Genomic DNA, 25,396 nt, shown 5'->3' with positions numbered 1-25,396 from the left:
ACAGGGCAATATCCATGGGGTGGTGTTTGGGATGCTTGGTTCTTGTGGAAGCCCCTTTACTGAATTTGAACCTCTCTGCCCTATCATTATTTACACAACACGATCCTATCACACGCTGCCAGCTCTCTCATCCTTAGGTGCTCCTGAGAACTTCCGTGCAGATGGCAGGGCACAGCGCGCTTTGCAACCCAAATGAAGCAATGCCGGAACTTGAAGTTAAAAGCCAGACTTTTGATACAGAGGTGGAGCAGCTGGTTTGGGTTGTGCGCTCCTGAATGATGCTCTGACACAGCAGAAACAGCACTGTGCTTTATTCCAGCATCCATCTGCATGGCTATGGATGCAGGGTTGTTAGCACATCACAAATTTTACTGTCTTGAAGCTTGAGGCTTTGGGCAGCCTGATCTAGTAGGGTGGCCCTGCCCAAGGCAAGGGGGTCGGAACTAGATGATCTTTAAGGTCCCTTCCAACCCAAACTATTCTAGGATTCTACCATTCTACCATTCTATGATTCTATTCTTTCTGGTCCTATTCTGAAGGAAAAACATTTTAAAGGGGTATTTACAGAAGAGCTATAACACCTTTCTGAATTCTTCTAATGCTACATGATCATTCTGCTGCAAGAGGGAATAGTTTTCAGAGCAGGCTAAACTGTTATTAAATAGAAGGAATTCTGGTTTGCCTGAAAGTAAAGCTCCATGAATGGATGAGCAAACCCTTGAACAAGACTTCCAAACAGATTTGGGGTTTTATGAAGAACACTTTCTTAGTGCTCAACAGCCGGTACCTTCCTTCACCAACTACTGCTCTGAAGAGTAGGAAGCTGGTAGGCAGATAGATCAGACTGAATAAAAGAGAACTGTGCCCCACTCATTTTGTCTTCACTGGGGGGTATTTTTACTTTATCCCTGCCACACCCTCTTTGCTGAATTTAGATTTTATAGATTTCTAGGAGTGCATGACATTCAAATTTGGAATATCTGGGCAGCACGGAAAGCAAGATTCATTTTGTTTGCCCAGCCTATTGGAAGACTCTGCCTTGCTCTCATCCCTTCTATAAAAGCAGCAGAAGAGGGACAGGCCCTGCTACTTTCTTGCTGAGAATACACGGAGAGCAGAGCTCTTCGCTCAGAAGGCTGTTATTGCTCCTACCCATCCATCTGTCATGAGTAATTGTTTCACTCCTGCTACTGTCATCTCCATTTGCTGCCAGCATAGACATGGCCCCAGCCTTTTGCTTCTGCATTACAGCCCTGCAGGGCCGCTGAAAGAAAATTATCTGCATAATTACACTTACTACCAACAGCAGCAAAAGCATCTGAGTATACAGGGTCAGCCAAGCACAAGTTCAGTGAGGTTCTGCTAATTACTGAATTTCCCTGTGCTGACAAAGGGATCCCCAGGGATGCAGTGACCAATGACAAGAACTGGCACAGAGGACTTTCAGCACCCACAACAGAAGCACATTGTAGAACTAGAAGCGCAGTGTAGAACCTTGTCACAGGGCTGCGTGGGCACAGCAGGCACGCACAAACAAGCACAGAATCTGGCCTTCCACCTTGAAGATCACCCACAATACCACTGTAGGTGCTTCTTGGGGACAGGAATCTAATGGGAGGCAGGCTTTAGGGATCTCTGAGCAGAGAGCTTTCCTTCCACAATTCCCTGCATCTCTCTCGCAGCACCTGTCTCTCGTAGCTTCCTTTACTTGCACGGAGCATCTGCCACACGTGTTACTGTTGCTGGGTGCTATGGGACTGGTGGGTTTTTTTGCCACAGGTCAGGGAAGCTGTCACACATCTCCTTAACCTGGTGTCCCTGAGCAAAGCTCACCCTCCCATGCTGAGATTGTGCAATGCTGTCAGGTTACAGTGAATGCTATGACTGCACACTGGGTTTGTTGTGCCAGCCTGGGCATCACACTTGAGAAGTGCAAGAATATCTAAGCTTTATGAATACTGACTTGATTTAAATGAGACCTAACTCCATGAAGTTATTCTCCTACAACCACATGGGGTGCACTAAAAGCTGCCTGGGAAGGGCCAAGCCATGACCAGACCTTCAGGCATTCCTGAGTGCAGCACCTTTTCCATATCAGAAGGTGTGCTTGGCATGCAGGCTTCAGAAACCCTTTCTGCTACCATCACCTGATGTTCAGGCGATGAACGGCAATGATAGTAGTCTAGAACAGCACAGATATAGAGCAAAGCATGGAAAGTACCTCCCAAATGGCTCATTTGCTCTTTCATAATAAGCAGTCTGTTGGTAGCTCTGAAAGAGCAACGCAGCTGCTTTTTGTAAGCGAGTCACAAGGAGACTGACTTAGTGCGGGACAAAGCAGCCACGCAAGGCTGGGTGACATTGCCTGGTGCCCTGCTCTACGCCTGCAAGAAGCAGCTGCTTTTAAGACTGATTGATTAAATGTTTCTGTTTCACTTTATCAATTTATTTCAGCAGCCTTTTATTATTTGCATTTCAAAGTTAGAGAGATAATGCCTCTGTTATTCCCGGCTCTCCTTCTTAATCCCTGGTTCATTTAAAAATAACCAAGATCCCCAAGGATGGGCCAGCACACAGTGACACAGCACACACAGGAGGACGCAGCTTTTGCCTCTCATCTGCTTCTTTGTGGCACTGAAACATGCAGAGGTTTTGAAAGAAAAAGCTTTAGGAGCGGTTTGCAAAGCAAGCTTAACATTATCCTGTTTAGAAAGGGCTCTGTTTCAAAGGACAGAGGCTCTGTCAAAGGACACTGAGAGGGTGCAGCAATGCTCGGCACTTACCTGTGTCATAGTGAACTATCAGGGACCCGGAATGATCCCCCGTCTTCACTGGGTGAAACTCCACCGTTACTTGTGTGGCTTCACCAACCCTAAGGTTCCCAGCGGAGGGACTAACAGAGAAAGGGCTGCAACACAAAGAGAGATATCAGCACTGTTGTGGGAGACTTGGGGACTATATGCCTTTTGCAGCCCAGTTCACTTCAGCTCAACTGTGCAAGAAAGGAGCAATCAAACCACAGTCCTCAGAAACCCGCAACATCCAGAATCAGAAACCAAGCTATTGACCCTCCTTTCTGAAGGGGTCCAGCCTTTCAGAAGATCCTACGGTGTAAAACAACCTCATTTTTCCATACTCTCCATCCAGCTCTCTGCAGTGAGGCTCAAGAGCCCGCCCGCAAGCAATATGATCAGGAATGGTTTTTGAAGAGCACAGAAGTGCTGAGAGCTGTTTGCACACGCAACTTAACTCTGACTGCTTTCCTTGAAGACCTCAGAATAATTGCAGTTTAATTTGCAGCATTCATTTTTTACCTTGAAAACAGCCCAGTTGAGCCTAAGAATGGGACAGTTTTATCAGCATTGCAATGGAAGCTGCTCTGAGCAAGGAACGATCACAAAAATCTGAAGTAGTGCGATGCAGATTAGAGAGACACCACATCACGGATACGAGAGATAAAAGGAGAATCCAATTTACAGCCTGAATGATTAAATCTGAGCTAAATGAAGCACCATTACCAGGAGCCTATGGAGGCGAGTTTAATGGTTATTTCTCTGTATTCCCAAGCAACACACTCTGGGACTCGCGGCTGTTATCATCTCGTGCCTGCTCATCTCCACTTAGGAGCTCATTCTGCTTAAGAATACTTGGTCCCAGGGACCAGACCAAATCTACTGCAAAATAAAGCTCCTGGATGACACGGTCTTATTTTCAGGGCCTCAATACCAACTGCTTTGATCGCCCATCACTGGTTGCACTTGCTAACACAGACACAGCTGCTGATGCATTCTGAAATGTCTCCTCCACCATCCCAGAGCTTGCCCCCTTCTGAACACAGCGTTTGGTCTGCCTGAACCGAGCTCACAGAGCTGTCACTGCAATGCAGCAACTCAGACAGCCCAAAGGCAGCCAAGGTACCTTCCTACCTTTTCCCTTTCAATCTAACAGAATCAGCCTTGCTGGATGCTGTGTTGGAGGCGTCACTGCAGTATAAACCTTCACTGGAGCTTGCAGTGTTTTGTCAGGAGCTGCATCCTGTTTAAAACACTGTAAGGGACAGCAGAACCCATGTCCTGCCCATTTCCAGCCACAGCAACACAGCAGCTCAGATGCTCTGGATACTTTCTGTAGCTGTTTACCAACTACATTATCATACAACAGCATTTTGCACCGAAGAGACAAGCTCCGTTACCTCTGAGTGCTGATGCGGTAGTGGGCCTCCCGATTACCGACGTTACGAATGAGCAGTGTTTTCTCGGTGCTGTAGTTGACTGGACAGACGGAGAAGTGCAGCTGGTCAGGGAAGTCCAGGACAGGTCGAGCACCTATAGCTCGGATCGGCACAATAAGCTTTTCCTTTCCTGCAATGCAGGTGAGCTGGTGGAAATAATCCTGTGGGGAAAGAAACGGTCTCAGCATCAGCCATTTGGCACCATCCCCATGGCAGAGGGAAACCTACTGTTTCTAAGACTGCAGCCACAGCACTCAATAGCACAACAGCACCTTTTACCTTAATGACCTTTCATTCCAGCAGCAGGACTTGCACAGGGTGGTTCTCTTGCAAGGAAGAAACAACCCCATGGATCCACCTGCTCTCACAGCAAGCTGGCAGAACCAGACAAATCTAACTGATGCTTTGATTCTGAGGCATCCAACCAGACTGATTCCATGTAGGGGATTACAGCAGTAAAAAGAACCTGCTTCAATCCCCACTGCAGACTATCAAAAGCCTGACTAAGAACCCAGCTGTGCCACAGCACTGGCTCCTGTCCCAGCAGCGCAACAACATCACTGAAGCTCGGAAGCGGATGCTCAGGCTCACATTCAAAGACTTTGTCACATGCACAATTGACGGTCAGTCCCTGGTGAAATACTGAACAAGCTGGACACGATAACTGCTCAAACACAACGGCAAACACCCAGCACCCACCATCCGCCTGCTCGGCTGGGGTTTAAGGCTGAAGTAACAGGCACTGTCACATCCAAGGTGCAGAAAGAATAAAGGAGGACATTTTTTTTCTAGACATTTCAAATAGTCACACTGGAAATGGCAGAAAGGCTTCAGAATCTTATATTCAGAAGGCAAAATACCAGGAAGGGAACTGCAGCAAGAGACCCACATAACTGAATATCACATTTCAGGAGAGTGTTTCATTTTCAGCAGGTATTTCTGAATAAGCAATTCTGTACTCCATTTTACAGCCTAAGTCCTCTAAAATAAAAACTGTGGGCAGCCCACACGAGCTTAAAGCACCGATTCTCTGGGTACTTCAAGCCCTGGACTGCTCAGCTCTTCAGACTGCACCAGCACAGGAACAATGCTATTTGCTTCTTTTGTTATTTTGGCCACACTACTGTAACAAAGGCTTTGTAAATCCAGCTGAAAGCTGCATGCCTTATCAGCTCTCGGCATGCCATATTTCTTTATTACCTCTCCCTTCCAGATGCCAGGTAGGCAGAGGAGGACGCAAGTAGCTTCAGATCAGTGGGGAGGTAAAGAGAATAAGAAACTTCAGCAAACAGAGGTATTTGAGGGAAGTAAAAGGAAGAGCACCGATTTACCTCTCCCACCCCAAAAATGAACATTATTTATCATTAATAAATCATATTTTAAAGGTACCAGTGTACTTGGTAATGCCTTCCTCAGTGAGATTAAGCTCTTGTGTCACTTGGTTGCTTAGAGAACTGCCCTAGGCCAGCATAATTTTTACCCTAAATACTAACTAAGTTAATCATAGGGATGTTGTTTGTGGATGTTAAACCAAATCTAAACAGCAAGTGAAAGATGAGCCAACAGGTACATCTAAAGAGATCTCGCACCTCTGGACTGCTGCAGAAACATCTACTGACTCAAAGTTATCCCTCCAACAGAGCCATGCTAAGAGATAGCAGGATGCTGCCTGGTTTTGTTTCCCTGAGGTGCTTCTTCCCTTCGATGTCCTGTACTAAACCCTTCTGTATTAACGAGCTTCCAGAGAACAGCACTGACCCCTCACATCACAGCACGGAGGATCAGACATGCCAGGACCACAGCACTGATGGTCAAACCTCTGAGCAAAACCACGACACGTTTGGCGTGGAATAGGTGCCAGCGGACAGAGCAACTGCAATAACGCTTACGAAGACACAGGCACAGCAAGACTGCTGCCCTCAGGCTCTCGGTGATGTGCCTGCCTGTAGATTGTGCCTGCCTATTTATTCCTACACATGCTCTTCCAGGTGGACATCTCAAAGCCGCTGGCAGCACAGTAACATCCTGCAGAGCTGAGGACACCTGGAGCTCAGAGTGTCTGTGCCAGGCTGCCTCCCTGTCACAGGCACAGTGCTCCCTCTCCCCTAGACTTGCAGCTGGATCGCAGGTAGGCAAGTATGCTCGGGGAGAGTACAGCTGCAAGGCTTAGAAACAGAGGGTACAAAAAGCACCACCTCTGCTCCAGCCCAGGGTGATGGAGGGAAGCGGCTGCCAGATGGGAAAGAGAAAAGCTCTCTGCATCTGTTTCTTTAGTATTTTCCACAACAATTAAACCCAGAGCACTGAGTAGAGAGATGGCTAAACATCTTATCAACACCCCTCCTTGGTGTGCGCACTGCCCGTGTGCACTTTCCCTCATGAAGGCTCAAGGAACCGCAGGGAGGGAAAGCACAGCCTGCCAGTCCCTGCTGCAGTGGCTGCAGCACCATGTCAGGCATTCTGCCTGGCCACAGCTTGGAGCAGAGCTCGCAGCAGGCTGTGGGATGTAACAGTGTGCAAAACCAGTGCACTTGAGGCACCGTTTTCAGCTGTCTCACTGCTTAGTCCAACACTATGGACATAAAAGTGGCTCCAGGGTTCAAGGCAGTGGTCCCCGCCCTGATCAGGCTCACTTTGGGTCCTCTAAATTACAGGTCACTTTTAAACAGACGTCTGCGTTTATCATTAGTGGAGCAGACCTATAAAGATGCAGCAATGGACAAAAACTAGAAACCAACACCTTCAGAGGCCACCCCACCACAGGCAGCAGACTCTCTCATCCCTGAAGCCAGCAGACATTACAGAAATGTCCCAGTGCTGAAGGAGAAAAACAATCTGAAACATTTAGGAGTCTCAGCCTATGAGAGCATCATCTTCACCATGGGGAAAGAGTTTCCCCCTGTTCTAGATCTAGTCCCAACCCGCTGAAACCAGGACAATTCCTTAAAACCCACACCAGGTGCCCTGTTCCGGATCCAGCCCTACAGGTTCAGCTTCCATTGAAGGCACCAACTTGGGCCTCCAATCTCACCTTGTTCTCCTCAGGGGTGAAAAGGATGCGGAAAGTTGCAGTCAGGCCAGGTGGTATCTTACGGTACACACCACTGGGGATCACCAACTTGAAATACGGTGAGCGTTCCATGATGACCTTCACCAGCTGAGGAACCTGCAGGAAAGACATGAAATAATTTATTACTCATGGAAACATGAGGAGAAGACACCTGGCCATACCCCAGTGACATCCTTCCTCAGCCACCCTTCTGAAGCATCTTTCACTCTGGAAATGTACAGACCACACAATAGCGGACTTGGATCCCTTCTGCCTGGGCAAAGAGCTCTAGGGAAGAGGCAGCCAGGCAATGCCCCACTGGGAAAGAAGTGCCAAGCAGGGAAGACACCAGCAGTACATAGACACAATCACGTCATCAACCAGCCCAAAGAACCTGCTTGCTTGTGCCTGCCTGCATCCACACAGTCATGCCTCCAGAGGGGAAAAGCAACCTCTGAAAGATAAACAGTATTTGTTATCCTGGGGCAAGGAAGAAACTCCATTCTAAAAGACCAGCTGTGAATGGGGCAGTCAAGCCTTGTGCTACAGAGCCACGCAGGCAGAGCAGAAAGAGAAGGAGACCACAGACACTGTGGGCTTACTGGGAATGAAAACATGCTGAAGAAAAATAAAATGAGGAACACGGGAAAACAGAGAGAACCTCAGAAATAAGGAGATTGGCTTAGAAAAACCTGAGCAGAAGTGAATTAAGCTTAAGCAGGACCCAAAAGTGCCCCCTAAGGGCACACATTTGCTCATGGCACGTGCCTTACTCAAGCATTTCCCACAAGGACATTCCAAAGGTCCCCATATCCCTCTTTACGGTGGAACAAAATCACTGACATTTTTCAAGTTTGCCCTCTCAGCTTTCTTGCGAAATCTCAAAATGATCACTTGTTTTTTTCAAGTAAAGTTTGAAACCTTCAAGGCCACCTCACTCGATGCACTGTGCTTCTCCAAAGGGAAAGCAGAGCCTTACATTGGCTTAGAAAAACCTGAGCAGAAGTGAATTAAGCTTAAGCAGGACCCGAAAGTGCCCCCTAAGGGCCTCCCACTGCTTCTGCCAAGTCAGTCTGTTTCCACTGCTTGTAGTGATGCCTTTTATTCTGTATGTGCTGCAGCAGGTAACTCGCTGTGCTGTGCAGCACGGGAATGGCATCACTCTCCTCTTCCAGCACAACACCAAACCTCCACATCCCAGCACTTACCTTGTCACTGTTCCTCAGAACCAGCAGCTTTTCATAGACCTCACAGGGAACGAAGTCCTGAAATACAACTTCCGATGGGAAAGGCTGGAGAAAGCTCTGCTCCCGGTCAGCTGCTAAGGACTGAAGACACAACACAGAGCAGTGAGAATCTGAGCTGCTGGCAGGAAGATCCATGACCTCCAGTGCAGTACAGTCCCCGGGTGAGCATATCTGCATGGCACACTCTGGGGAACCAGGAGCTCACCCACCCATGTTCTGAGCTGATTAACAGTTTCTGGACCACCTTAAGCAGGTTCAATCTAAAAACTTCCACTGGGAGGTGTTTCTCCAAGAGGTTTCCTTCTCCAAACATGCAAGGCATGAGCCCTTACTTCTGGCTGAGCCCTGTGCTGATGTGGTCGCACAGCTCCAGAGCACTCAAGGAGCAAGTGAAACCCAAGAACCTACGTGAAACTCCATGGGAAACAATTTTGGGATAATCTTTACTCTGAGACCAAGGCACCAAGTCCCGCATAGCCCCCAATATCTATTTTGATACACAGCCTTGAAACCAGCACCCAGGAGATGCCGGTTAAGGAAAAAGGCATTCGTGTTAAGGAAAACGACAAGTGAGGTGAATGCTGGATGGTGATTAGATTCAGCTCCTCACAGCACTATTGGGCAATTTCAGTGAGTTTAGGCTTGGCATCTCTTTTTTCCACAAGCTTTAGATGGGAGCTTTATTGTAGTCTATGACTGCTGTTTTCTGTAATACCACAGCAGAAGCACATCTGAAAACATACACTAACAGCAAGTGTTGACAAAGGCATTACTCTGAGAAAATTCCTCCCTGCTTTGGCTCCCCGTTTGCAGCTGTGCTGTTCCCCCTCTAAAGGCACAGGCAGGTCTCCTGTTCCTCCACAGAGATCCTGATCCCACTGAAGCCGGTGCCTGCAGCATGCTGCCAGTTCCTTGTGCACTCGTCTGATGCGTTCACAACCTCCTGTGCAGTCCAGGGCAATCCTTAACCCATTTCTTACAGGTCTCTTGCCAGCAATTTTCCACTCAACAGCCCACCTCAGTCACCTACCAAGGACTACACTCCCATGGGAAAAGCAGCTTTAAACACACTGATCCAGGTAGAGCACGTGCATCTCGCTCTGCCCAGAGTGAACCCCCTGCATGCCTGGCAGCACCCTGCAGCCCACCAACCTAACACCCTTTGAAGGGCCCTACACATTGTTCCAACACAAACTATTAATGCAACTGGTTTTGTTTCCTCTTGAGGAATTACCACAGGGCCCACAGCCTTCAGAGACCAAAGCTGCCACCGCTGAGAGAGTCAGGACTGCAGGCATTTGACAGTGACCACATCGGAGCAAGAGGTGGCTGTTTCAGCAGGAGGATGGAAACTGACAGGGTTGTGCCCCTGTGTCCTGCCCCAGCCTTCTCCCAGCACTGTGCTTTAGGCACGGGAGCTAAGATGGGAGCTGACTCCAGCAGGACCCATCAACTCCAGCAGAGGTTATGTGTATTGGCCCAGTACAGACCTGGACCTCAACGTTCACCAGGGAAAAATGGAGGGTAGGGAGGCTCTGCAAAGGGATCTGAACAGGATGGACCGATGGGCTGAGACCAATGGCAGGAGGTTTAACAAGGCCAACTGCCGGGTCCTGCACTTGGGGCACAACAACCCTGTGCAGCTACAGACCAGGAGAAGCCCGGCTAGAAAGCTGCCTGGAGGAGAAGGACCTGGGGGTGTTGGTTAACAGCTGACTGAACATGAGCCAGCAGTGGCCCAGATGGCCAAGAAGGCCAATGGCATCTTGGCTTGGATCAGAAATGGTGTGACCAGCAGGTCCAGGGAGGTGATTCTCCCTCTGTACTCGGCGCTGGTGAGGCCGCACCTCAGATACTGTGTTCAGTTCTGGGCCCCTCACCACAAGAAGGATGTTGAGAAGAGAAACGAAGCTGAGGAATTGGCTGGAGAACAAGTCTTACGAGGAGCGCCTGAGAGAGCTGGGGTTGTTTAGCCTGGAGAAGAGGAGGTTGAGGGGAGACCTTATTGCTCTCTAAAACTACCTGAAAGGAGGTTGCGGAGAGGAGGGAGCTGGGCTCTTCTCCCAAGTGACAGGGGACAGGACAAGAGGGAATGGCCTCAAGCTGCACCAAAGGAGGTTCAGGCTGGACATTAGGAAAAAAATTTTCACGGGAAGAGTCATTGGGCACTGGAACAGGCTGCCCATGGAGGAGGTTGATTCACCTTCCCTGGAGGTGTTTAAAGGACAGGTGGATGAGGTGCTGAGGGGCATGGTTTAGGGATTGATAGGAATGGTTGGACTTGATGATCCAGAGGGTAATTTCCAACCTAGTGACCCTATGATTCTTTTCCCCTGCAGAAAGAATCCACTGTCCCCAGCAGTTTGACAGGACAACAGGACATGGTTACTGAGGCCTTGGAACGAGCTGGAGGCAAGCCTGCACAAGCACGAATCCTCTGCAAGTTTCTCATCAAACAGCAGAGAAAAGGGCAGGAAAAGGTTACCTTTCCATGGCAGGTTTCACTCCTGCTTCCAAGCTGGGTGATCCGGGGCAGCTTCACCTCGTAAGTGCCAGCCAGACTCTGCTCGATGGAGAGGGAATTCCCCTTCCTGAAGGCAGGGGGAGTCGGCTGAAACACAAGAGACACAGAAATTGGTTCAGAAAGGCTTTTCTTGTGCAAGTGCCACTGATGAATAATTTGTGATCACAGCCCCTAGGATCATCCTGGAATCCCCTAAGATCCCTGCTGAAATAGTTAATGACAGTAAATTAATAGTACAGAGTGGAATACATGTGCTCTAACCAAGCGCCTCTGTCCCATTAGCTGGTCCTTTACGATCCAATGTGACACCTTTGGGGATCTCTGCTCTTCAGGCATTTGTTTCTTTAGTTTTGCTGGACTGAGCCAGTGAGCTTTGGAGAGAGTTGGCAGGAGCCACACGCCTGCCTCCTGGAGGGCCAGTATGGCCAGAGCAGCACTGGCCAGCGTGCCATCAGGACAGCAGATATTACTGCCCACCCACAGAGGATGCATAGAAGCACACGCTCATGCTCCAGCTATTCCAGCACAATTCCCAGAATATTCATTTAATTTGGCTCCAGTGGCATATTCAGGCAAGACCCTGGACTTGTGCTGAAGCAGCGCAGATCCCAAACCCCACTGCCCCACAAGAGCCACCTCCAACAGAAGCACAGCAGCACAGAGATGAGAGCTGGTGTCTGGCTTCATAGCACTGCTGGACAATGGGAGGGGTGGGCAGAGGAGGGACACAGGGGAAGTCCCCAGCCTGAACACAGCTCCTACCTGGACACCGCAGGTACTTATAGCCAGAGGTTTCTCTGCCGCTCTGACCAGCTTCCGACCACGAGGTGCTGCCACTCTGCCCTGGAATCCATCAGCCCTTCTGGTGGACTCCATGGACCAATGGATCTCGCCAGCGGCCATGTCTCAAGTCACCTGGAAGAAGAAAAAATGGGACTTCAAAAATGCAGACTCCCATTCATGGCAGACACAAAGGCTATCCGTGTCTCCCGGCTGGGGCACCCTTCCTTAGTGAAGATCAGAGCCCTCCCCACCCTGTTTCATAACCAGAACACGTTAAAGCTGCAGGGTTGAGATTCATGGAAGCAAAACCCTGAGCTATTTCCCCTCTTTTGGGCAAGCGGCAAGGCTGGACAACCTGTGTCGAGCACTCCTGGAGCAGTCTAGTCGCCACTCGGACCAACTTCTTGGAGGATGCAGGGACACACTCCCACAAGCTTCACTGCCAGTGGGCTACTGCCCTCGTTCCCAGGGCAACGGGTGAGCCTCAACACCACTCGGGGCAGAGAGCTCACAGAGAGGGGGGCGGGGCTACGGAACACGATGGCAGACACGAGGCAGAGGGCACCCAGGGATGCTGAGTGCCTGCCTGGTCCCCCCAGAGGAGCAGTGCCTGCCTGCGCTCCCCCCAATCCAGTGCAGCGCCTGCCAGCTCAGCAGAAGGGAGACCCCAAACACATGGCGAGAGCCCAGGTCTCCAAACAGCTGCAAATGCCTACGCAGCTCCAGCAGGGAGCTCCCACCAGCCCAGTGCATAAGGGGAAAGAACTCTTTCCAAGAATATGGCATCCATTGTCTTCCCCACACCTCCCTCACCAACCGTCCCAAGGCCTGCAAGTCTATTTTGATGGTCCTTGCACTGCACATTGCAGCTCCATCAGCTCCCACCCGGAGAAGCAGGAATGCACAGTAGTCCATGGCTGCACCAGGCTGGGTGCTTTCTTTGGGGATGTTCTTAACCTGAGGTTCTTAATTAACCCTCTTCCCATCCTTCACACATCCCAGCAACCAGCAAGACATCAAAGACCCAGCAAAATAAAACAGCCCCTAACATCTCCTGCAGATCCTCCGTGAGAGAAACATTCCCTGCTCCTGACGGATCAGCTTTGTAATAAACATAAGGCCTCGAGAGCAGGGGGGAAACCTCCAAAGCAGAGGGGAAGATAACAAGGCCATCAGAAGCCAAGGTGGATTTCAGGTGGCAGTAAACAGCAGGAGCAGATGAAATCTTGGTGACAGCTCCCTTTCTTGGGAAGAAATCCATCTGCAGTCAGGAAAGATGGTACATGAGGACTGTCCTAAGTCTGGGACCTCTCATGTCCCTGCAAACGCTGAGAAACGGTGATGTCAGCAGAAACAGCCATAATATCTGCAGCCTTTCCAGCATGGCTCTGCCTCCAGGCAGCAGCAAAGCCAGGAGCAGTCCCAGGACACAAACTGGCACCTCCAGCAGGGCCTGCAGGAATCTCACACTCTGATCTCACAGCCTGCAGGGCCACTCTTACAGCATTTCTGGAAGCCACAGCCATCATATCCGGGCAATGTCCTAGAACCAAGAGTGGGGCAGCGGGAAGGAACACATCCCCCACCCTTCCTCTCAAGGTATCTGCTCCACTCCTGCCCCCAGAGTGTCCCCCCTGGGCTCCTCCACAGAAACAGCCCTGCCACTTCCCCTTGCAAAGCAGCACGGGGACTCCCAACTAGGCCACAGAGAGGAAACCTTCCACATTGCCCTGACCAGCCCAAAACATTTTACTCTTTCCTTCTTAGAGAAAAAATCCCTCCCATGTCAGAGGCAACACGTAAGATGGACCATGGAGACCACGGAAGGTCACAAATTTGCATTCATCTAAATGCAGCTCTGCCAAGGACCAGGCAAGGGGTCTGATACCACAGGGGGACAACTTTTCTATCTGCAAAGCAAGTCCAGCAATACCTATTTGGGATAAGGCAAAGTCACAAGGGCTTGCATTCCACACAGAACTGGAATTATGGAGAGGCCCATCCAGCCTCTCTCTGCACTGTCTGAACTGTTGCAGTGCTTTCTGCAACAGGTGGAATAAGTTTCCTTAGTAGAAAATGGTATCTTTCACCAGATGGACTTGATGGGAACAAAAAGCACAACCAACAAACCTTCTCTCATCCCTTATCCTTTAAGGTCCCTTCAATCTATTCTATGATTCTATGATTCTATGATGTAAGAGGAATCACAGAATCATGGAAAGGTTTGGGCTGGAAAGGATCATGAAGGTCCTCCGGTTCAATCCCCCTGCCACTGGATCAGGTTGCTTACAGTCCCTACCAACCTGGCCTTGAACACCTCCAGGAATGGGGCAGCCACCAATTCTCTGGGCAGCCTGGGCCGGTGCCTCACCACCCTCACAGAAAAACATTTCTTCCTGATATCCACTCTAAAATTCTCTTTTACTTTAAAACCATCACCCCTTATCCTATTGGCACAGGTCTTGCTAAAAACTTTTTCCCCATCTTCCAGTGCCGTGAGCCTCTCCATGGCAGACTTTGTGACTCAGGAGTTGCGGCAGTTAGGGCAAACATTCTTGAGTAACTTTAAATCGCTTTGTTAATCAACTGATGATTAAGTGTTAGTAGGTATTGGCTATTTTAATTCCACGAGCCACTTCAGTAAATTCTAAACTGCTGCTAAATCAGAGTCTCAAATAATCACATCTGTGAAAAGTCCTTCAGTGTGCGTAACACCATGGCAGACTGTGTGCTGCTGTCCTTCTCCCCACGGCATGCTGACAGACAGAGCCCTTCACACAGTAGCAGCCTGGCAGCCAAGTCCTTTACTCCACAGCACACTGGAAGCTGGAGCGCACAGCCCTGCACCATGCTGGGACCTGGAATCACCCTACAGCTTGATGGGATCTTGCATCGCTTGCCCCACAGCCTGCTCACACTTGAGTCCTTTTCCTCACGCCATGCTGAGAGCTACAGTCCCTCAACAGCAGCGATGCTGGGAGACCATCAGTCTAAAACACGCTGCAAACTGGAGTCCTTCAATAAGTGGCACGCTTGGAGATGGGTCCTACACCCCAACGAATCTTGAGAGCTCCATTTCTTCACCCTGCAGCATCTTTGGAGCTAAATTCTGCCAATCCACAGCAGCCTGGAAGCTGCAGTACCACGGCACCCCAAGAGCTGGAGTCCTTCATCTCACAGCATGATGGGAGCTGGAGTCCACCCCAGAGCAGGCTGGAAGGGCAGCTCTTCACTTTATAGCGGTCATACTTGGAGCTGAAGTCCTTTATTCCACAGCGTCCTCAGAGCTGGAGTCCCTCACCCTGCATCACACGGGGAGATGGAGTCCCTCACTGTGCTGCATGCTGGGACCTGGACCACTTGACCCTGCAGCATGTTGTGACCTGGAGCCCTTTACTGCACTGCACACTGGCATCTGGAGTCCTTCACCTACAGCACATGGTGAACCATGGGGGTCTTCACCCCGTGAACATGGTGGGAATGGAGTCCTTCACCCCAAAGTGTGCTGGAAGCTGCAGTCCATCCCCCAGTGACACACTGGGTGCTGGCATCCTTCCCCCCACAGCAGCTGAGAACTGGAATCCTCCCATCCATGTCACGCTGGGAGTGGAATTTGTCACCCACAGCAGGACAGCAGTGGAGTTCTTCATCCCATGGCGTGCAGTGATCTGGAGCTTCACTAAACCGCACATGTGACTTAGAGCCCTAGACCCTCAGTCTCTTGGGAAGTGGAATCTTTATCCACACAATGTGCTGGGAGTGGAGTCCTTTAGTCCACTGCGTTCTGGGAGATGGAGATGCAGTTCTTCACCCCATAGCGAGCTGTGAACTGGAGTCTTCCCCTCTGTGCCATCCTGCGAGATGACGCCGTTCACCCCAGGAGATGCTGAGGCCTGGATATTTTCAACCCATTGATACAAGTAGTTCAGAGTTAAGTCGTACAGTTCAGTTTTGTCTAAGCAATTGGGTTTTGAATGTTACCCAGAATGTCCCTCTGAGAGCATGGTTTCTGCTTCATTCCCAGACACTGCCCATTCTTTGAAGACAATAACACCTTGTGTGAAGGATGATCTGTGCTGAACAGATGTCTCTTCTGTAATCCTCTCTATTTGGAATCTTCCTGTCTCAAATCCAAGGTCAAGCAGAGCTGCAGCCAGCTCCAAACGAGCAAGAGTTTCATAATAACATTAGAATTAGACCTTGGGAAGTAATAGAATATGCATAAGATTTCTAGAGAAATTTATCCATCTGCATGTAAGTGGGAAATCTCTTCTGTCCCCAGCTTTTGTCTCACTGCACGTGACTGACAGAGATCACTCCTCATGTTGCCCAGGTCTGATAAAGGGCGTTCACTTTCTAAAATTCCAAAATGTGTCTTAGAGAGTTGATTTGTCAGCATTGTCAGTATCACTCCCTCAATCACACCCATTCCTCTCACACCCTCGCCCCACAACCCTGACCTCCCACCATTCTCCCCTCCCTACATCTTCCCTCTCTCCTCCCCTTCTTCTCTGCCCTTTCCCAGACCCACACATCTCTTTCCTGGACACAAACACCCCTCGCCCCACAACACCACAAAACAGCACCGCCCCTTTCCCTCCGCGCCTGCCTTTTCCTGCCCATCCCCACCCATGATACAGGTGCACGCGGAGGGAGGGATGGATGGGAGAGTTCACGTGAGGGAACAGCCCCTCAAATCCCCGCAGGATCCAGGGCAGGCACGGGTGTGTGGATCCACCCGTTCCCTCAGGAAAGAGCCCCCCTCACCCCAGATCCACCCCAGGCAGTTGGGGAGCAGCGATTCTCTCAGGAAAGAGCCCCCTTCACCCCAAACCCAGACCCTGGGAGTTGGGGAGCTGCGATTCCCTCTGGATAGAGCCCCTCCATGTCCACTTTTGGGCCCCTCACTCCAAGAAGGACATTGAGGGGCTGGAGCACATCCAGAGAAGGGAAACAGACCTGGGAAGGGTCTGGAGACCAGGGGTTGTGGGAGTGGTGAAGGACCTGGGGCTATTTGGTCTGGAGGAGGCTGACAGGAGACCTCATCACTGTCTACAACTGCCTGAAAAGATGTTATGGGGAGGTGGGTGCTGATGTCTTCACCCAAGCAACGTGGAATAGGACAACGGGAAATGGCCTCAAGTTGCACCAGGGGAGATTTAGATTGGATATCGGGAGCAATTTCTTTATTGAAAGAATGATGAAGCACTGGGAGAGGCTGCACAGGGAGGTGCTGGAGTCTCCACCCCTGGAAGGGTTCAGACAGAGTGTAGATCATGGACTCCTTCAGGTTGGAAAAGACCTCTAAGATCATCCAGACCAAACATGAACACAGCACCAACATGCCACGTAGAGGTGGTGCTTCTGGACATGGTGTAGCCGGCACAGTGAAGTGGTGCCGATGGTTGTGCTGGATGACCTTAGGTCTTCAATGATTCTGAGATTCTATGATTCCATGACCTCTTTCCCTACAGGCACCACCAGTGCCTCTGCCTGGCTCAGAGGCCCCAGCAGCGCACTGCTTGCAGAACACGCTTTGCTCTTGGCATCTGCCTTGGACGGTTCACAATGAGGATGGTCTGTGTAGCCAGGGAACAGACCAAGATGTCACTATCTTCTGTTGCAGGCTTAAGGGCTGTGATGGTAACAAACAGAGCTGAGAGGAGGCCCCGTGTCTACAGAGACTCCTGAGCATCCCCCCCAAGACCTCCCCAGCCCCAGCCAGGAGAGAGCTGTTGTCCCAGCTGCCCCAGACAGGTGTCCCTGAAGCAGGATCTGGCATGGCAGCACCCTGTACACTCGCTGTTTCCTGTTCCACCAGCCCTGACCAACCCAACGCTGCCCCTCCTCACCACAGCAGATCTCTGACACCTTATTTGAGCTTCGGCCCTTCAGGTGTCGTGCAGCAAGCCATACGGACAGAGCTCCATCAGATCCCCCTTGCTTCCCAGTGCCATGGTGAGTGCTGGGACCAGGATGTCCCAGAAGAAGGACCCCGGGGTGGTGGCTCACCAATGAACCTTGCAGCCACCAAGCACAAGGCTTCCTGAGCATCCTTCAGGTACAGAAGGCTCTGATCTAAGTATTCCTCAGCCTTGCTCCTGCGCTGCGCCAGCTGGAGAGAATTCAAGGTCATGGGCATAGAATCATGGAATTGTTTGGGCTGGAAGGGACCTCAAAGCCCATCCATTACCACCCACTGCCATAAGCAAGGACACCTCCCACTGCATTCGCTTGCTCCAAGCCCCATCCAACCTGGCCTGCAACACCTCCAGGGATGGGGGAGCCACCACCGCTCTGGGCAGCCTGGGCCAGGGCCTTCCCACACTCACAGAAAAATATTTCTTCCTAAGATCCCATCTCAGTCTCCCCTCTTTCAGTTCCAAACCATTTCCCCTCATCCTGTCCCTGCAGTCACCTGAGCAAGAGTACCTTCCCAGCTTTCCTGGAGCCCCTTTCCCTACTGGAAACTGCTCTAAGGTCTCCCCAAAGCCTTCTGCACAACCCCAACTCTCTCAACCTGTCCTCATACCAGAGGTCCTCCAGCCTTTGGATCATCTTTTGGCCTCCTCTGAACTCGCTCCAACAGATCCATATCCTTCCCATGCTGAGGACTCCAGAACTCAACACAGGGCTCCAGCTGAGGTCTCACCAGAGCAGAGCGGACGGGAAGAATGCCCTCCCTGGCCCTGCTGCTCTCAAAGTTTTGGATGCAGCCCAGGGCACCGTTTGGCTTTCTGGGCTGCGAGCACACATTGTCTCCTCATGTGGAGCTTCTCATCCCCCAGCACCCCAAGTTCTTCTCCTCAGGGATGCTCCAAAACCATTCTCTAGCCAAACTGGATTTGTGCTTGTCTTTGTGTCTCCAGCTTGTCTCAAGACACTTGGCCTTGTTGAACCTCATGCGGGCCCACTTTTCCAGACTCTCCATGTTCCTCTGGATTACCCGTTTGTCCTGCAGGTGCAGGGACAGCTGTTTCAAAAGCTTATCCAGTATCTCGGGCATGGAGAACATCAGGTCCCAGCGAGGCAGGGCAGAGCTGCAAGGCAGAGCGCTCTGTCAGCAGGGCAGCCTGGGCCATCGCAGCCCGGCTGGCGGCCGCCCTGCAGGACGTGGACCTTGCTGTCCGCTGGCCTGGGCAGAAGGAGAGGAGCAAGGCCTGGCCCTGCACAGGACAACCTCAAACATCCACCCCATGTGGCTGAGGGCGCTGGGCAAACGCTTCCTGACTCCTGCCAGGCTTGGCTCTGCCACTGCTTCCCTGGGGAGCTGTTCCAATGCTCCACCGCCCTCTGGGGGAAGAGCCTTTTCCTAATGTCCAGCCCAACCCTCTGCTGATTCCTCTTCCTGCCACGCCCTCACATCCAGAGAGAAGAGCTCAGCGTCTGCTCCTCCTCCTCCTCCCCATGTGAGGAAGCTGTAGAGCATGATGAGGTACCCCTCAGTCTCCTCTTCTCCAGGCTGAACAGACCGAGGGGCTTCAGCCACTCCTCTTACTGCTTCCCCTCTAAACTCTGCAGCAACTGTGTGGCCCTGAGCTCTGGGCTGGCTTGGACAGCTTTGGCTGGTCAGCTTTTGGCTGGATCAGGATGCTCCAAGCCCCATCCAGTCTGGCCTGCAACACCTTCAGGGATGGGGCAGCCACCACTTCTCTGGGCTACCTGGGCGAGGGCCTCCCCACCTGCACAGAAAAACACTTCTTAAGATCTCATCTCAGTCTCCTCTCTTCCAGCTCAAAACCATTCCCTCATCCTCTTCCTGCACTCCCTGACCAAGAGCCCCTCCCCAGCTTTCCTGGAGCCTCTTTCCCTACTGGAAGCTGCTCTAAGGTCTCCCTGGAGTGTCCTCTTCTCCACGTTGAACAACCCCAATGCTCTCAGCCTTTCTGCTTATGGAAGGTGCTCCAGGCCTCCGATCATCCTCGTGGCCTCCTCTGGACATTCTTGGCTCTGGCAGCCAGAGAGTCTCCAAGTCTCTCTCCCTCAGGGAACAAACCTCAAGGCTGTTCAAGGTGGTATCTGCCATTTGGTGGAAACATCTTCAACAATGTCGTGGCCACTTGACTGGGACAGTGTTTGGTCATCAGGAAAAGCAGCGACCCTGTGATCTGCCGAGCTGACTCCAAATTGAGGTGTTTCAGGTTTTCCTCAATGCATGTCATGATATTTGGTGCCTGGGGCGGACCCAAGTGAGGATGGTGCTGCCCCTGGTGCCTCAGGTGCCCTTTCCATCCTTCTCTGCTGGCTTCTAGTGGCTTTGGGTGCCCAAGATGCCTGAGTTTGGGAAGGATGGAGTCTGGCAGGGCTCATGGACAGGGTGACTTGGCCATGGGCCACCTACCTTCACTAGCCAGCAGGCAGGGTCGCGCGTGAACACATCCCACATGAGTTTTATCGCCTCCCTCTGAAAGACGCTGGAGTTCCTCATCGCCTCAATGGCCATGAGGACAACGTCTGTCTTCTCCGCTGGTCGGAGATATCTTGCAAGTACTATGGAGGAAGGAAGCAAGGTCAGAGGTGTCCCGGGAGGAGCCATGGTCGTGCTGTGCAGCTTCCCAGCAGCGCCTGCAGCAAAGCCAGCAGCAGGGGCTTTACTTACACCAGTTTCTTTGCTCACATCGATTCCTTTGCTCAAAATAGTCCCTGCTGATGCAAGGAACAAGAGTCCTGGGGAGGGAGGAGCTCATTACTGTGACCATGTCTTTGGCGAGGTAAAAATGCTTGGGATGTTCCTCCTGGAGATTTTCTGCTCCATCTGTTGGTATTTTCCTGCATGAAAAATGCAGGAAAGACAGAAGAGTCATCAAAGCCTCCTCTGATCTCCAACAAAGCCTGCAGTGAGGAGCCCTGCCCTAGAAGAGCTCACAGGCTTAGAAGCTCGGGACAGATCTTGTGGGCACACCTTGTGGCCAGGTAGAAAGGCAGATGCCACTATCTGTGCTCCAGAAGAGGCTGGTGAGCAGCCCCTCATTCCCAAGGAAGATGGGCACCATCCCTGCATGGCACTGAGCTGGTGCCATCCGCTCCAGAGTGTATACCCCAAGGTGAGGAGCAGCTCCTTGGAGCCCAACTCATTGCAGATCCTAAACCTGCAAGATATTCTGCAGCTCCTCGTTCGTCACTCACCTCTGAACGCCCTCCAGGACCTCAATGTCTTTCTTATAGCGAGAGGCCCAAATCTGAACACTATAGGCATGGTGCAGAGTACAGAAGGAGAATCATTTGGGACCTGAATCCTGACTTCTGAGCAGTGCTGGGGGCTTGAGAAGAGCTGGGATTTTGGGGAGAAATCCCTAGGATCTTGGAGTGAACCCCTTGGAGGGGAAGATTGAGCCCTTTGGAGGGGACATTGAACCTTCTGGAGGGGGTTGAACCCTTTGGAGTGAGGACTGAGTCCTTTTGAGTGGGGATTGAACCCTTTGGAAGAGGAATTGAAGCCCTTGGAGGGGAGATCAAGCCCTTTGGAGGGGGGAATGACCCCCCCGCTTAGGGAAGCCCTCCGAACCCCCAGCTCTGGATGCATCCCGTGACTGAACCAAAGCAGACACACACCCCTTACCTCCCAGCTCGTCCCTCTTTAATCCCCTTCATTAGGGCTTATCAATCAATTAATATTCTTGCCTCCTCCCCATCCCTCACCTGCTAGCTGCCCCCCCACCCCCCCCCCAGCTCAATCCAGTTTAGCCCCATCTGCTCACTGGTAGGGCCTGGGGTAACCCCGGGGGGAACAGGACACTCCCACCTGCAGGGACCCTCCCAGTGCCCCCTTGTGCAGACACCCTCTCCCAGGGACACGCCAAGGACGCCCCTGTCCCCAGAGCCCCCCCGAGGGACCCTTGGTCAGGGCCCGCCTTCAAATCTGGAACCGTATGGGGGTGCAGGGGAGTCTGTGGGGGTGCAGGGAGCTCCCCGCCCAGCAGCCACAGCTGCGTTCATCCCTCCTCCCCTCCCATGTCTGTGTGCCCAAGCCCTGTCAGCCCCGTCCCGGGAAGGCCCGACACATGCGGCAGGCAGAGGTGGGCAGGAGCCTCCTGGGCACAGGGGATTTGCCAGGCAGACAGTTGGTAGCTGGGCCGAGCTTTGCCCCAAACCCGGCACTGGCACGCATTGTCCAGGCGGGACCAGCCGCCTCCCAGAGCTGCTCCCTGCTCTGTGCTTGCCAATGCCGAGCAGGAAGTCGCCACTGCGGTGGGAGATGCTGCCTCGGGACCCCGGCTGGATGCATGGCCGGGGCCTGTGGGGAAGGGCTGGAGCCGTCGGGAGGCCCAGGGACCCTGGGGAGCCCGATGCTTCCTTTCCCGGTGCCCATAAGTGGGGGAATGCACAGTGCCTGGTTCCCAAGCCTGAGGAGAGCCCGCAGGAAGAAGAGATGGAAGGGGCCAACAGCACTGAAGCCGGACGGGTGTTTCCGATTGCGTCCGTGCACTGGGAGGGGAGGGCAGGGATCAGAGTGGGCAAACGGGAGAAACCACGAGAAGAGCCGGGTGGGAAAAGCCCTTGTGAAAGCCTCTCCAGAGCGGTGGGTGCCCTCTCCCCAAGCAGCTTTTCTCCCATCGTCCTGTCGGGAGTGTCTCCTTCATCCCCACCAGCCTCTTCCTCCTCAACACCACTCAAATCCAACCGTTGCCTTGTGTCCCAATCCCCAGGGTGTGCGGGAGCCTCAACAGGGACCCGGACACTACAGCCAGTGGAACTGGAGCCAGGAGGTGCACACGGAGATGCCCCCACAGCCTGTCATATATAGCAGAGCTGGGCCGGGAGGGATCCCGGCATTGGAGAGGTGAGTGGGGGGCACAGGCGTCGGCAGGGTCACCGTGTGGGACAGAGCTGCTGCTGCCCACCGAGAGGCCTCCAAGGGCTGTGGGAAGGGCCAAGGTTTCACCTGGCTCTGTGAGAAGGGGTCTGGCAGAGCACTTCAAGGGCCACCTGATCTTCTGGAGGGCGTCCAGGTTCCCCTCCTGCAGCCAACGGCGCTTCATGTGGGCGTTCCAAAAATTTATCTTGGCAAACACCCTGGAAGTGGGAGAAGAAACTGGGAGCTCTTTAATCCGGTAAACATCATTAGACCAAGCTCTGCTCTTTTGACTTCTGTGTCTTTCCAACGTGCGGTGCAACAGTTCCATCCCTTCACTCTGCCGTGTCCCTGGCTGGGGGAATGAGGGTGGTTAAGCAAAGCAGAGGCTTGGGTTGGAGAGGGTTGTACATTCCAAAGGGGCAGGGTTGATCCTCAAGCATGGGGCTTCCAGAAGAAACGTGAACGCTACCTTTCACACTCTGGACATCAGAAGCCACTCTGAGTGTCTCTGCTTCCAGGGAGGGATGAAGACACCAGAGACACAGCCACACCAGGTGGGGATGTTGTGCAGAGACAGGACACCAGCCCACAGCCTGGCTGGCATCCTTGTGAGAAGGAAACATCTCCCATGGCTGCTTACTGAACACTGCTGTAACGCAGGTGGGGAGGGAAACCGGCTGCAGACACTGCAGGTAGCTCATCCATTCCATCGACAGTGACCACTGCCTGCCTCCAGCCGTGACTCCAGCAGTAACTCCAGCAGGGAGGCGGTAGGCACAAAAAGGACAGACACAGACCTCGCAGCCCCAAACGGGACCAAAGTCTTTGCACACAACACAGCAGTTTTCAGCAGAGCTGACGGCTGCCTTCAGCTGAAAAGGCCAAGTTAATGAGATCACATTAAGTAGCACTAGTCTCCTACTACACAACCATATTTCTGCCTGGTGCGTTTCTTCTTTTATTTGTTTGTAAAGAAACAAAGAAGTGGCAGAGCAAGGATGTAGGGAAGGGAGAAAGCGGCTCAGAAAAGGCAGAGAGTTGTGTGAAAGGGTCCATGAACAAAATGAAAACACAGAGGAACCCTGAATGCAGAACGATAATAGCCCTTCAACCAGTCCACAACTGATTTCACGCTTAAACTGGAGATCATCTCACTAAAAATGAGCCTTTCGTGAGACTGAGATGCAGAACCAGAATCTGCATTTCAGTGTAGGTGCTCTGGAAGCTCAGTCACCAGGTGTGTCAGCAGAGGTGGCCTTTCAGCAGAAAAGGAGCCCACCTCTCCAAGGACATCAGTGCCTGATGCAGAGCTATCCTTTGGGCACATTCGCTGGTAAGGTGATAACGAGGTGCCCTCACAGCACTAATTAACATCTGACACTAAAGGTCAGGTGGGAAATGGTGGCCTTGCCTTGCAACAGGAACATTCACCCAGGCGAGCTACGGGTGGCATAAACTCCCTTCTCCTACAGTCCCATCCCCTGGGCCTTCCTAGGACACAGACTTTCACAGACATTCTTCTGCAAGGACGGGGAGGTTGGGACTGGACTGACTATGAGGGACACCAGGACACGCTGACTTCCTATTCCTTTGGTCTCATTTGATCTCATGGTGGTCAAATACCACCTAAACAACCAGCAGCCTTGGTTTTACACACCAAAGGCTGCTGCAGAGGAACACAAGTGAGGGACGCTCTCATGCTACAGTGCTCAATGTTGACCATGAACAGACATCTTGATTCAAAGTTCAAGTGCGGGGCAGACTCAATTACATGCTTAGAGGACAGATACTGAACATTAAACTCAGGAAGGCATTTATAAACATTGATACAAACTGAACTGGAAAAGTTCAAGAACTTTTGGGAAGTTTTCCTGCATCATAGTTCATGTAAATTTATATTTTTAATATTGGAGAAAGTCTCATGTGATGTATGAATGTTGTTGTTTTATTTCTAAGCGAAATATTAGCATATAAAGTAAAATGAAGACTGGTGACTGGGTTTTTTTATGCCTATGACATCACAGCAAATACTTAATTGTATTTCAGTGTAGTCATCTAACATAATAATCATAAAAGAGTTATTCAAGTTCCTTTAATAGTACATTCCACTGGAATGTGATTGGGATTAATTTTATCTTCATACTTTATTCTTCTTGGCAACGTCATTAAACAAAAAGAAAAAGGTCAGAGAAATATTTACACAATACTTTCTAGAATGGATTCATTCAAGTCTCTCTGTTTTCTAGAACTGCTTTATAGTTTATTAGTAAAACGTTTCCTTCCCATGCCCCCTTCTTGTCGCAAAGGATAAGATATAGAGATGAAGAAAGTTCACTCTATACGTTGCTTTACCTCTTAATGACATTACCAAGCAAGGAGCTGTTTTGTTTTGATTTAAATAGTGGAAAATAAAACATTGATACTGGTCCAGTGTTTAATCAGTTACAGAATCACAGAATCACAGAATCACCAGGTTGGAAAGGACCCACTGGATCATTGAGTCCAACCATTCCTAACACTCCCTAAACCATGTCCCTAAGCACTTCATCCACCCTTTACTTAAACACCTCCAGGGAAGGCGACTCGACCACCTCCCTGGGCAGCCTCTGCCAGTGCCCGATGACTCTTCTGTGAAGAATTTTTTTCTGATATCTAACCTGAACCTCCCCTAGCGGAGCTTCAGGCCATTCCCTCTTGTCCTGTCCCCTGTCACTTGGGAGAAGAGCCCAGCTCCCTCCTCTCCACAACCTCCTTTCAGGTAGTTGTA

General features: G+C 51.4%; 1 protein-coding gene across 1 annotated transcript in view; it reads right to left on the bottom strand.

Annotated features, from left to right (window-relative positions):
- The window catches only part of LOC128853845 (hydrocephalus-inducing protein homolog), a 44,377-nt gene extending 24,007 nt beyond the window's left edge, over nt 1-20,370 (bottom strand). The window contains exons 1-6 of the mRNA XM_054081835.1: nt 20,176-20,370; nt 11,013-11,138; nt 8,489-8,608; nt 7,263-7,397; nt 4,193-4,392; nt 2,784-2,908 (exon numbers count right to left, since the gene is read on the bottom strand). Coding sequence (XP_053937810.1) covers nt 2,784-2,908; nt 4,193-4,392; nt 7,263-7,397; nt 8,489-8,608; nt 11,013-11,138; nt 20,176-20,370 — 901 coding nt within the window. The remainder of the gene's footprint in view (nt 1-2,783; nt 2,909-4,192; nt 4,393-7,262; nt 7,398-8,488; nt 8,609-11,012; nt 11,139-20,175) is intronic.
- Between the last annotated feature and the right edge of the window lie 5,026 nt (nt 20,371-25,396).

The sequence above is a fragment of the Cuculus canorus genome, chromosome 16, assembly GCF_017976375.1.
Source record: "Cuculus canorus isolate bCucCan1 chromosome 16, bCucCan1.pri, whole genome shotgun sequence".
In the NCBI taxonomy this organism is placed as follows: domain Eukaryota; kingdom Metazoa; phylum Chordata; class Aves; order Cuculiformes; family Cuculidae; genus Cuculus; species Cuculus canorus.
The sequence above is the reverse complement of the archived record's forward strand: the minus strand, read 5'-3'. Positions and strand labels throughout refer to the sequence as shown.